The sequence below is a fragment of the Urocitellus parryii genome, chromosome 6 (genome assembly GCF_045843805.1).
Source record: "Urocitellus parryii isolate mUroPar1 chromosome 6, mUroPar1.hap1, whole genome shotgun sequence".
In the NCBI taxonomy this organism is placed as follows: domain Eukaryota; kingdom Metazoa; phylum Chordata; class Mammalia; order Rodentia; family Sciuridae; genus Urocitellus; species Urocitellus parryii.
Genome location: NC_135536.1, coordinates 89,071,051 through 89,083,232, shown reverse-complemented (window position 1 = coordinate 89,083,232; position 12,182 = coordinate 89,071,051). Strand labels below are relative to the sequence as shown.

The 12,182-nt window shown below is 35.9% G+C and overlaps 1 protein-coding gene across 3 annotated transcripts in view; it reads right to left on the bottom strand.

Annotated features, from left to right (window-relative positions):
* The window catches only part of Mga (MAX dimerization protein MGA), a 129,357-nt gene that overhangs the window by 17,967 nt on the left and 99,208 nt on the right, over positions 1-12,182 (bottom strand). Inside the window, exons 10-15 of one of the 3 annotated variants that reach the window (XM_026390625.2) lie at positions 11,774-12,000; positions 10,076-10,258; positions 8,982-9,054; positions 7,722-8,239; positions 4,316-4,613; positions 2,397-3,023 (exon numbers count right to left, since the gene is read on the bottom strand). In XM_026390625.2, the coding sequence (XP_026246410.1) occupies positions 2,397-3,023; positions 4,316-4,613; positions 7,722-8,239; positions 8,982-9,054; positions 10,076-10,258; positions 11,774-12,000 (1,926 nt within the window). Of the gene's footprint in view, positions 1-2,396; positions 3,024-4,315; positions 4,614-7,721; positions 8,240-8,981; positions 9,055-10,075; positions 10,259-11,773; positions 12,001-12,182 lie in introns of those variants that run through there. The other 2 variants (XM_077800306.1, XM_077800307.1) reach the window with 2 other exon arrangements.

Sequence of the window (12,182 nt, the reverse complement as noted above, 5' to 3'; positions counted from 1 at the left end):
CTCCTGAGCCACTGGGATTATAGGTGTGCAACACCACACCTGGCCCCATGCTCATAACATTTAGATGATAAATTGTAACACAAAAAAATCTAGGACTATTCTAAAAATGAAATAAAACAAAGACCAGTTTGTTCATGAAAATAATACTGTGCAATTTAAACAAAAAACATTCACCTATCTTACATGAATTAAGAAAATGTTAACACAATTTCTCAAACTTTTCAAATTTATTTTTAGAGTGATTCAAAACCTAAATTACCTCAATTGAGAGAATGAAAGCAATCTTTCTTATACCCACTGAAAATGTGATAATTTACTTAAATGTTGGTGAGGAGCAGGGAAAGAAAAACATAAGTCAAACGAAAAAAACAGACAATCAAAATATCCAACTTGATATGCTCTTTATGAACTGAGAATAAAATGTCCACTTCCTTAGAACTAGCAGTTACCTGAGTTCTCTGTATTTATAGAAGAGATAAGAAAATTTATTAACATCACTATTTTGGGCTGGGGAAGTGGCTCAGTGGTTAAGTGCTCCTAAGTTCAATTCCCAGTACCAAAAAATAAAATAGAATCACTATTTCTTTAAGTGGTATTCAACAAAATATTTTAAGTGATATATGAATATAAAGTAACACTGTATCACACTGATAGAAAAGCCATTCCCATTTCAATTTTAATCTTTTGATTATATACATAAGAAAGTATCAGTCTTGGATTTTTTTAAGTTGTTGATAGACCTTTATTTATTTATATGTGGTGCTGAGAACTGAATCCAGTGCTTCACACATGCCAGATAAGTGCACTACCACTGAGCCACAGCCCCACAATCTTAGATATTTTATCTTTAAAAAATGACTTCAGTATTTTCTAGCTCTCTTCATCAACAGAAAGAGATGCCACAAGCACAGAACATACAGTAAATATTCAAATTTATTAATATATTTTATTTACTACTTGTTTATGAGGTCAACCTGTCTTTTGGCAAGTAACATTGGCTTCCACTCAGTTTTCTCTCTTAAAAACACATTTAAATTAAAAAGTAGTTAATTAAAACAATAATTTTTAAAATAGTACAAAGGGGGGGCTGGGGTTGTGGCTCTGTGGTAGAGTGTTCGCCTAGTATGCATGAGGCACTGGGTTCAATCCTCAGCACCACATAAATATAAAATAAAGACATTGTGTCAACCAAAAAGTAAAATAAATAAATAAATATTAAAAAATAGTACAAATGGGACTCAGAGCAATATACTGATACTGGGTAGTTATTTCCCTTGAATTCTGCAAAGTTTCTCATTTTTGTATACATTAATTCTTCTCTGAATAGACTAAAAGAATCACTTACTTTATGTAGTTGCATTTGGATATAAAATATACCAAAGCAATATTCCTATTATGAATTTGTTTAACCTAAGCCAACAAGAGGAAAATTTTAACTAAGAAGTTGAGAATTTAAAATATGAGGGCTGGGGTTGTAGCTCAGTGGTTGAGCGCTTGCCTGGCACACATGAAGCACAGAGTTCGATCCTCAGAGCCACATAAAATAAATAAAAATGATTTTTGCTAGGCAAAAAGAGCTAGAATAGCAGGAGTATATTCAAGTGTGCATAAGCCAAATCCTCATCCCTTTTTATTTTGAGACAGGGTCTTGCTAAGTTGCTTAGGGCTCTGTTAAATTGCTGAGGCTGGTCTCAAAACTTTCAATCCTTCTATCTCAGCCTCCTAAGTTGCTGGAATTTATAGGCATGTGTCACCACACCCAGCAAGAGTAGATTTTAATCTTCAAAAAAGAAAAAAAAAAGCCCTCAGCTTGGATAAAGAATAGGCAGAAGCCCTTTCATTTCGGTTTTTTAAATTAAAATGCAGCACACACACACCCCAAAAAAGAGCACCTGTACATATGGTTTCCTTCTTAAGGATATGTACCCCTAGATCTCAGCATGTCACATAATAGGTTGTAATTTCTCCCATGTTCACCTTAATGACTGCTCTAGTGGCTCAGAGCTCTACTCTCATCTACATTATTTCGGTGTCCTTCAGCCAGCATTTCTATTCTAATGTTTTTCAAGAGTTTTTTTGTTATCTCCTGAGGCAACCTGCAGGCCCACTAAGTTCTACTGATTATCTCCCAAGGAATAAGTTGTTTTTGCAATGTTTTGCTTACAAAATTATATATTTTCAGTGATCTAACTGCATTAACCATGAGCTCTATTATTTTAAAATGTTCAGTTTTGCAGAATGCAAATATTTTCAGAAATACACTCAAATTTCATAGCAGAAAACACCTACATGGTTATCCTGAGACAGATGACAGACAGACAGAAAGATCCTATCCCCAGCTGCAAAATTACATAAACAACTATACAGTTAAGCAACTAGTAATAATTAGGCCTTACCTGGTCTCTGGCTCACTGGTGGACTCCCATTAATTCCTGAGAGTATAATAGGAACAGAGCCCAGAGATGAAGTAGGTGTGGTCACCATGGAGGAAGACGCAGCTGTGGTCACCATGACTATGGAGGTGGAGGCAGTGGAAGCAACAGGAAGAGTTATGGTTGGAGGAGATGCTACCAAAGACTTAGGAAAAGTAACTGAAGCCACAGGGGTAGTTATCCCAGTAGTTTTGGTAAGGTTCACAGTGGCTGTAGACTGGGTAGATGTTACAGGGGTGCTGGTATTAGTTTCAGAGACCTCAATAACCCCTGCAGTGGTGGCACCAGAAGAATAAGTAGTTTCTTTAGTTCCCACGTCAGAAATAGCAGTCATAGATGTCACAGCAGTAACATTCTCTAAAAACACTTGAGGGGTGGAAGTAGTGACAGCAGCAGTCACGGGACTGCACACCTGAACTGGCTCAGAAGAAACCACAGGTGTGACGACCATTACTGGAGAAGGTCTGATACTGAACTTCTGTGGCCCTGTCAGGGGTTGGGGTGTGCTAACTCCAGGTATCTTCTGCTGCAAGGCTCCAACTTTACTCATCACAAACTGTGTGAACACACCACCAGGAGAGGGTCGAGCCGCTGCAAATAAAAATTTGCAGGTCAAAAATCTTCAGTTCTCTTATTTTACCCTCCTAGTGACTGTGCTTATCAACATTAATTGTGCACCACTGGGTCAATTTCTTACAGGTACTACCTACCTGTATTATATGTGCCAATTTCCACCCACAGAAATCAAAACACTTCCCTCAATCCAAAACAATGGCATATAATTCCAACAAGAAAGGGATTAAAACTGAGTGTTCCTATTAAAATTCTCTGGCTATGCAAAATATTCAATTCGTCAGGACACTAAAAAGACAATACAGCAGTAAAACTTCACCACCTAAAACAGAAAGTAAGAAGAGGATTTTTTGCCTAATCCTAATTTTAAAACTTATTTCCACCACTTCCTCCTATACCAGCACCTCCACCTCTTTAAGGCTGTCTCTTATGAATAAGACAGTTAAGTATTGCATATTCTTAAAATGCATAGATATTTTTTCAACAGAGTGCAGGACAGGGCTGCATTTTTGTTGTTGTTGTTGTTGTTGTTGTTTTAAAATCACAATTAAAGTTGTTTTTTTAAAGGAGGTAAAATAGGTTCTTTTTAAGGCATACAATGCCTATCCTCTATCTTCACACAACTCCAGCCTTCAGCCAGATATTTCAATTTCCTGTTAGAGGAATAAGAATGAAGACAAACAATTGACACTTTTACTTAACATTCCTAAATAGATTTGAAACAACAGAAAGAAGAATTCAACAAAGCAACTGTTGATTCTCTAAATGCTAAAACAAGTGCTTCTAGAAGGCAATTTATTACATACTCTAGAAATGAAATGTTGAGCAAAATAAAGGTTCACAAAACAGGGATGTATGGAACAATGTAACATTTTGAAAACCATGTTTTATAAAAAAAAACTTTCTACTCTGAGCCTATACTAACCCAACTCTCTAATTTTTCTAGCTTCTTGAAATCTTAAGATCAAGGAACATGAATTTGATTGATGCCAAAACCCCTCGTCCTTACAGGAAAAATACTAGAGAAAATATTTTTTAAAAAATTAAATCATGTCTTTTCTATATTAATATGTAGAAGACTCAAAAATAATTCTAACAGTAACTAGTAACTAGACTCTAATTCATCTAGAATCATAAGCCATGAGAAGAGTTTACAAAAAAAAAAAAAAAAAAGATTCAGGTAACACAGACATCAATAATAATTATGCCAAATCCTGTCCTTTTCTAATTTTAACAGTCTTCACACCTGTAATAACTGATCAAGCACTAAGTTATAATCCTTTCCAAGCTATATGTACTCTCCAACTTACCAATTGGCCTTTTTGCTGGGACAAATGCCTTCGGATTCTTCCCAGGACGATTTGTGGTAGTGCCAGAGGAGGGTGTCGTTTTGGAGTTGGATGTAGAAGGCAACAGGGTACGTGGTTTCCTGGATGCAGCCACCTTGGCATTGGATGCTACCTTGGAGATGACAGTACTGAGGGTTGAGAGGTCCAGGACTGAGGGTCGCAACCTGCCTGTGATATAAGCAGCTAGCCTATTGGCTGGATGCAATGCCCCCATCTGTCCCAATAGCAACTTAGCCTGCGGGTAACTCTTACCATTAACCTGAAACAAGTGGCAAAGAGAAATTCTGTAAAGATAAAATTCTCTTGCTAACTCTTCTCCCTTGACAGGGGTTTCATTTTTACAAGGTTTTAAAAGTCTACTTTTCAGATGTGAAGGGGAAAAAAAGAAGTGGGCTTTTTCTATTCAGGACAATCTGAGTAATAGGGAGTAGAAAAATGCCATTATCTGGTATTCAGAACTAATTCCATTTTCTTCATTTTGTAGTACAGAAACAGAGAATCTTAGAAACTCATCACTTCTGCATCCTAGATATTGGAAAGTCACAGGAATGTGTCCGAAGAATCATGCAATTGTTTCATTTTAATTTAAAATATTAATTAAGCTATTAACAATCATCAGCAAAAATGGTTAACAATCATCAGCAAAAATTCTGTCTTCCACAGAATCCTCTCTTTGACCAGAGAAGAATAATGAGGCCCTGAAATAAGGGTCTTTTCCAGCATCCTTTATATTTGAAATATATATGATAAATCTACTTTAAGTTGTTATGACAACCACTGTTACAATAACCTAAGCTACAAAGACACTTCAGTTTTTGGTTATCAAAAGGCTCAAATTTGAAGATGTTGTCTTCATATTTTAGACAAAATATGGGCTCAAAACAAATGCTGGTAAAAACTCAATGTAACTCTAGACCCAGTCAGAAAACTATCAGACATGGTAAACCAACAAACCAAATATGGCACAGATTTTCTCTGCTGAGTTGATTACACTGCCCATCTTCGACAGAGATATAGTGGGTTTTGTTTTTTTTGTTTTGTTTTGTTTTTTGCTTCTTTCCTTTTTTAAAATTTTTATTTCTTTTCTTTTCGGAACTGGGGGATTAACTCAGAGGCACTTTACCACCGAGTTACATACATAGAACTTTTTATTTTTGAGACAACAGTCTTGCTAAGTTGCTTAGGAACTCGCTAAGTTGCTGAGGCTGGCTTTGAACTTGCGATCCTTCTGCCTCAGCCTCCCTAGCTGCTGGAATTACAGGCATATGCCACCATGTCTGGCCCTTTTTTATTTTAAAGGAAAGAAAACAAAAAACTCCCATTTTTCTTACCCATGTTCTCTAGGTCATATTACTGGTGATTCTAGAGGAAATAACCTTTTCTATGACTTCTTTTTATCAAGTGGGGTCAGGACACAGTGGCATACACTGTAATTACAGTGACTCAGGAGGCTGAAGCAGGAGGATTCCAAGTTCAAAGCCAGCCTCACCAACTTAGTGAGGCCCTAACTAACTAGTGAGAACCTGTCTCAAAATAAAAAGGGCAGGGATATGGCTCAGTGGCTAAGTGCCTCTGGTACCAAAAAAAGAAAAAAGTGGTGCACAGAGGGTGGACTGAGGTAGAATCTACTCTCTTAATAGGAAGTTAGTAAGGAGGATAGCTACAGCAAACTATTCTATCTTCCAAGATGCAAAATAAAACTACTCTTTGCTACTTAGGTAAATTGTGATTATTCCCAGAGAGATCAGGAATATCCAAGTTTAGTACAAAAAAACATGATCTCTCCATCCCAAAGTAAACTTTAGTACAGATTTTTAGGCTATGTGGCATCTAGGTCAGACAGTCCTGCCTATTCTGTTGGGACTGCTTAAGACTACTCAGCAGCTTCCCCAAAGTCTACATAGATTAAATATTCCTTATCCAAAATGCTAGTGACTACTAGGAGTGTTTTTGAAATTTAGACTTTAAAATATTTGCATATATATGTAATGAGATATCTTGGGGATGAAACCGAAATCTAAATAAAAATTGACTTATGCTCCATATACACCTTAAACTGTGTTCACAGTCTGAAGGTAATTAATTTTATACAATATTTTTAGTATGTTTGCCCTCTTACAACATGAGGTCAGGTATGGAATTTTCTATTTGTGGGGTCATGTCAATGCTCAAAAAGTTTTGGCTCTTGAATCATTTTGAATTTTACATTTTTTGGGTTAAGGATGCTCAACATATATTATAAACTGCTTGACTGCTTAGGCAAATGACACTCTATGGTGGCTTTGGAAGTCCTGATCAGGAGAGAACACAAAATCTCTATGCCTATATTTCAGGGAGTCTTATTAGAAATCTCAGTTAAGTCACTATTCCCAAAGTATCAATCAATAAATGAAAAGAGAAATATCATTCTCTCCATCATTAAGAGTTTAAGAAATACCAACAGAAGCAATGACATAGCACCAGCAAGAGTAAACTACAATAATTTTTTTTTTAAAGTAGACCAGTTATATATTAATGGAGCAGTCTTTAGTCCAAAGTTGAGTAACCTTAGCAATAACATGGGACACTTGCATACATTTTCTACCCTTATAAAAATATATTTTATACCACTGAGCAAGAAGAAAACCTTGACAATGACTAACATTTTCATTTGGAACTTCTCTTTCCAAGGATTTCCTAGATGTTGGTATAATTTTACAAATTTATTCTTCATGAATTACTGAACAGCAAGGATACATATATTTGTCCTAAAGTGACTACACTGATAAAACCTCACAAATCAAAGAAAAATATATGACTCATTTTTTTTAATTCTATGTATTTGAATTTCTCATAAATTAAAATTTTCCCCAGGAATAGGGACATGACTCACAGACAGAGCACCAAATTCAATCCCTAGCACCACAAAAACAAGATAAAATATCTCCAAGTTTCTAAATATATACTGTCAACTGCCTGTCTGAAAGTCATTCATCATCTTCCCTTTACTAGACTTAACATTCTAAACAAGAGATTCGTATTGAAAGCTGTATGCTAATAATAAATTTTAAAAACTAGATTAAATTCCTATCTTTGGTTCTCAAAATATCACTGGAGTCTACACAATAAAGTTTAAGAATATCTTTTTGAAAAGAATAGAAAGAAAAATCTAATAATACAAGGCTCTGTTTCTGTGTATAAATGTTCCAAAAATTCACTGTAGGTATGCATCTAACTGACCTATTAGAAAAAGGGATAATAATTTTGTTACCCAGTTACCAGGAAATGTGAAGGTAAAGGACTTAAGGCCCAGTAAGGGCTCTGAAAAAAAGTAAGATGTCACCTAAATACAAAAAGGTGCTATGTCCAGATTAAAGATAATTCTCACCTGGATAAGCCCAGATGTGCTTGAACTGGGTTTACGCTTATAGGCCACAAGCTTCCCTGCAGGAGAAAGCCCTGCATAAAAAGGCAGACCTTTGCCTCCATGTAATCTCTCCCTCACTGAATCCAGAGCATCTGTCTGCACAGGAGAGATATCATCCATTTTCCCAGGGGACAATGGACCACCAGGAGTCTCTGATCCAGATTTATCAGCCATATCATCTTGATCTTGACATGATGGCATAGAGATTTTGACACGAGAAGAATAAACAGGAGGGTTCTTCTCACCCCGGCTCTTTCGTTGAGAAGCCAACTCAATGATGAAGCTGCCCACCTTAAGTGATTGTGGCATGTTGCTATTGATGTGCTGGGATAAGATGCTCAAAATCTTGTTTCGATCTTCCTCCCAGTTGCAGTCTGAGATGATCTCTATCAGTTTGGTGGGACCACCAGGTGACCTTTGATGCACATAAGAGGTAGAAGAGGATTCCCCTTCATTGCAGGAAGATTTCCAGCTCTTTTCTGATAAAAAATTGAAAAATTTTTCTGAATTACAGCAATTCTGTACTACTGGACTTTTAAAAGATCTTCAACAATTTCTTAATGTTCTATTCCCATATACTTTCCAGGGGTAACCTAATATGTAAGTTTAACATTCGTAATTTGGGAGTTTTCCAGAAAGAAGAAAGATCTCACAAAATTGTCTTCACTATCCTCTGATAAAAAGGAAGTTCCCTTAACATTACTCTAAGAGGCCTTAACTATTATCTAAGAAGTGCTAGCTTGCAAACAAAGCAAGACCTATAACCAAGGTTGATTATTTGGCTTAGGTTACTACTCTGCTATTCATTGGGCAAAACAAAAATACTTGCAAGTTTGCTCTGAAACATGCTCTGACGTGCTAAATCATGGGGCAATCAGAAAGATATCATTCAACTCCCCAATATATTTCTATCCATGGTGACATAATGCCAATACTGCTAAGGTTTGGTAAGGAGAGCTAAAAAAAAAAAAAATTTTCACTGACCTCATCTCTAAAAGTCTCTCATAACATACCACATCAATATGAATAAATTTTATTTTTGAGAATTATTAAACAAAACAAAAAACAAACAAACAAAAAATAAGATGCTTACTTATTAATCTCTATTTTTGGCAGAAACCAGAAAAAGGGTAAGTGACATACTCTGGATTGCTAGTTTTGGTTTTCTGCCATTATATAATCCAGACATATATAATTACCAGTAACTATTAAGATTCTGACCTTGTGATTTATCAGAATCATCCTCCAAGTCACAAATGAGTTGTTTTAAGGGTTGCTGTTCAGAATCAGGTTCCTAAGGAAGGAAATAACACAGAAATACTTATATGTGAGACAATGCAAGGTGGTTCAGGGGAGAAATGATTGGGTTGTGAGAATCTTAACCCACTCAGTGAATTAATCCTCTGAGAGGGATTAACTGAGTGGTAACTGAAGTGGTAGGGTGTGCCTGGTGGAAGTGGGGTTTAGGGCATATATTTATATCTGGCAAGTGGAGTTCTCTCTGCTTCTTGACCATGATGTGAGCTGCTTCCCTCTGCCACACATCCACCATGATATTCAACTCATCTCAAGCTCTGAGAAATGGAGGCAGCCTTCTATGAATTAAGACCTCTGAAACCATGAGCCCTCATATAAACTTTTCCTTCTTTATAATTGTTCTGGTCAGATCCTTTAGTGAAAAAGCTGACTAAAACAGCTTCCCAACTGAACACACAACTACATTACTATCATATAGAATCCTGGGAAAAAAAAAACAAGTAGTCTTGTTCTAATGTTTTTAATAATGACTGTCATCAAGATAAAATTATCAGGGCCTGGGAATATTGCTCAGTGGTATAGCTCCTTTGAGGCCCTGGATTTAATTGCCAGCACCACCACCACCAAAAACAAAACAAAACAAAACAAAAAAACATCATCGAAATCATCGTTGTCATGTGCATTGTACTCTACAGTTACTCTAGTGAAGAAGGAAAATATTTTAGGTTTAACAGAACAAGCTTCAGTTACTTAAAAAATTCATCAGTGTGGGAAGACATAAATCTTACTAATTACAGATAAATAATTTAATTAAACCCAGAAGTATTTGTGTTGTGTTTTATTTACTCCAAGGTCAGAAAAATAATACTTTTAGTAACCCTAAGGTATAGAACACCAAAGTATGGAGAAAAATAAATTAATTTACATGTCATGTAAGTCTTGAGTACATTAATTATTCTTGTAGCATGAAAATTCTAATCATTCTGATAGTAATTCAAGTTCTAATACCAGCAACAAGGAATTAAAAGTTTAAAAACAATTGTGTAACAAGTAATCACCTTTGAACTATGGTTCCCAGGACTAGAATGACATGAGTTCTGCTGCTGAAGTGATGGAGACAAGGATGGAGACAAGGATGGTTGTTTGTGTTCCTCTTTTTTTCGTTCATATACTCGAACGCGGGCACAAGTCATCATACTTTCAAAGTACAAATAGACTGGATCTTTGTCCTCTTCCCTTATCTGCAAGTTTTATATATCAAAACATCTGATACAATAGTGAAAAAAAGTCTCCTATACTCTAAATGAAGACAAATATTCAATCTGTGTTTCCATTCCATCAGCTGAAATTTTTAAATGCAAGCTTTAAAATTAAACAGTGTAAGTACAGTTTGTATGTGCTAAATCTTGGGGCAATCAGAAAGATTTCATTCAGTATCAGGAAATTTCAGATTACACCAGAGCAGTGCTTCTCAAGTCATCTGTGCTAAAATACACATTTGTTAATCACCAGTCAAACACAGACTGATAGAGTACAATAAAACAAATTACTAGAGCTGGGCATGCCTATAATCCCAGCAGCTCAGGAGGTGAGGCAGGAGGATCAGTTCAAAGCCAGCCTCAGCAATAGTGAGGTACTAAGCAACTCAGAGAGACCCCATCTCTAAATAAAATACAAAATAGGGCTGTGGATGTGGCTCAATGGTTGAGTGCCCTGTGTTCAATCCTCAGTGTCCACCCTACCCTACCCCCCAAAAAATAGAAAAATAAAAGACATTATGGGCTGGGGTTGTGGCTCAGAGGTAGAGCGCTCGCCTACCACTTGGGTTCAATCCTCAGCATCACATAAAAATAAATAGAGAAAATAAAAGTATTGTGTCCAACTAAAATTAAAATAAATAAAAGACATGTAAAATTACTGCAAGCTCAAATTTTTCAATATAATAGATTAACCTTAATCAACTTGCTGTAGAAGTTGTTTGTTTTCCCCCTTTGGAATTGGGGATTGTATTCAAGGGTACTTTAACAATGAGCCACATTCTCAGCCCTTTTTATTTTGAGTGAGGGTCTAAGTTACTGAGGCTGATCTCAAATGGCAATTCTACTGCCTCAGTCTCCTGAGTCATTGGGATTAAAGGCATGCATGGCTCAAAGATTTGTTCTTATATTTATTTCATCACAGACCAGTAACAAAGTTTTAGACCACCACTGGTACAGAAACCATGTATGCTGTGTTATATTGTGTTGCACTGTAGAGGATTCTTTTTCAAATGAGTGGACTGGGAAGTCTTACTTTTCCCTATCCATCTTCACAGATACACAATATATCAACTGTTACTTTAAATCTGAACTTTTATTACTATTTAAAAATTTGCTTTTAAAATGCTTTTCTTAATATTTTTCTACATTTTCTAGCATTTTGTGTCTCAATTACACAATAGTTTATACTACTGGAATAACAGTACCTTTAAAAGACTTTGCAAGTCATGTAAAAAGCCCAGCTTTCCATGAACTTCTTGAAGAAAAACATGCCTATCTTTAAGAATCACTGATTCATTTCTATTTTTATGACATTTAAAAAGTTTCAGCAATAAAAAAATGATTAAACAAAAAAAGACAATGTCTTACAAACCCATTAAAAAGCAAAAATTGCTCACAGAATATAAACCGAAAATCTGGTTGAAATCTATCACTTCTACAAATGACTTTTGTAACTTGCAAAAAAAAGGAAAGAAAAGAAACTCCAGGCGCACTTACCACAGGATTGGGCTTGGGAGTATATGCCCGTGAAGGTTTAATTCCAGTGAGCAGTTTGCCTTTCACAGTAGTAGATAATACTTCTGGCTGAGGCAACAATAATGGTTTCATAGGCTCAATGACTGAGGGTGTTGGGATATAAACTGGCTCCGGATCTACTTCACCTTCTACTTTCACCCACAATGGGTAATGTCGAACAGGCTGCTCAGGCTCTGTTTCACATATAGCTTAACAAAAAATAAGATTAAGATTTTAAGTGCTTTAGGCAACAGAAGTTCATCACTGAAGCAATGCCAAACAAAATTTATTCCCTCACAAAGACAGTAACTCAAAATAATAGTCAAATAGATGATCCCTAAAAACCTCCCCATGTACCTTAATTTATTCATCTATTAATCAAATATTTATC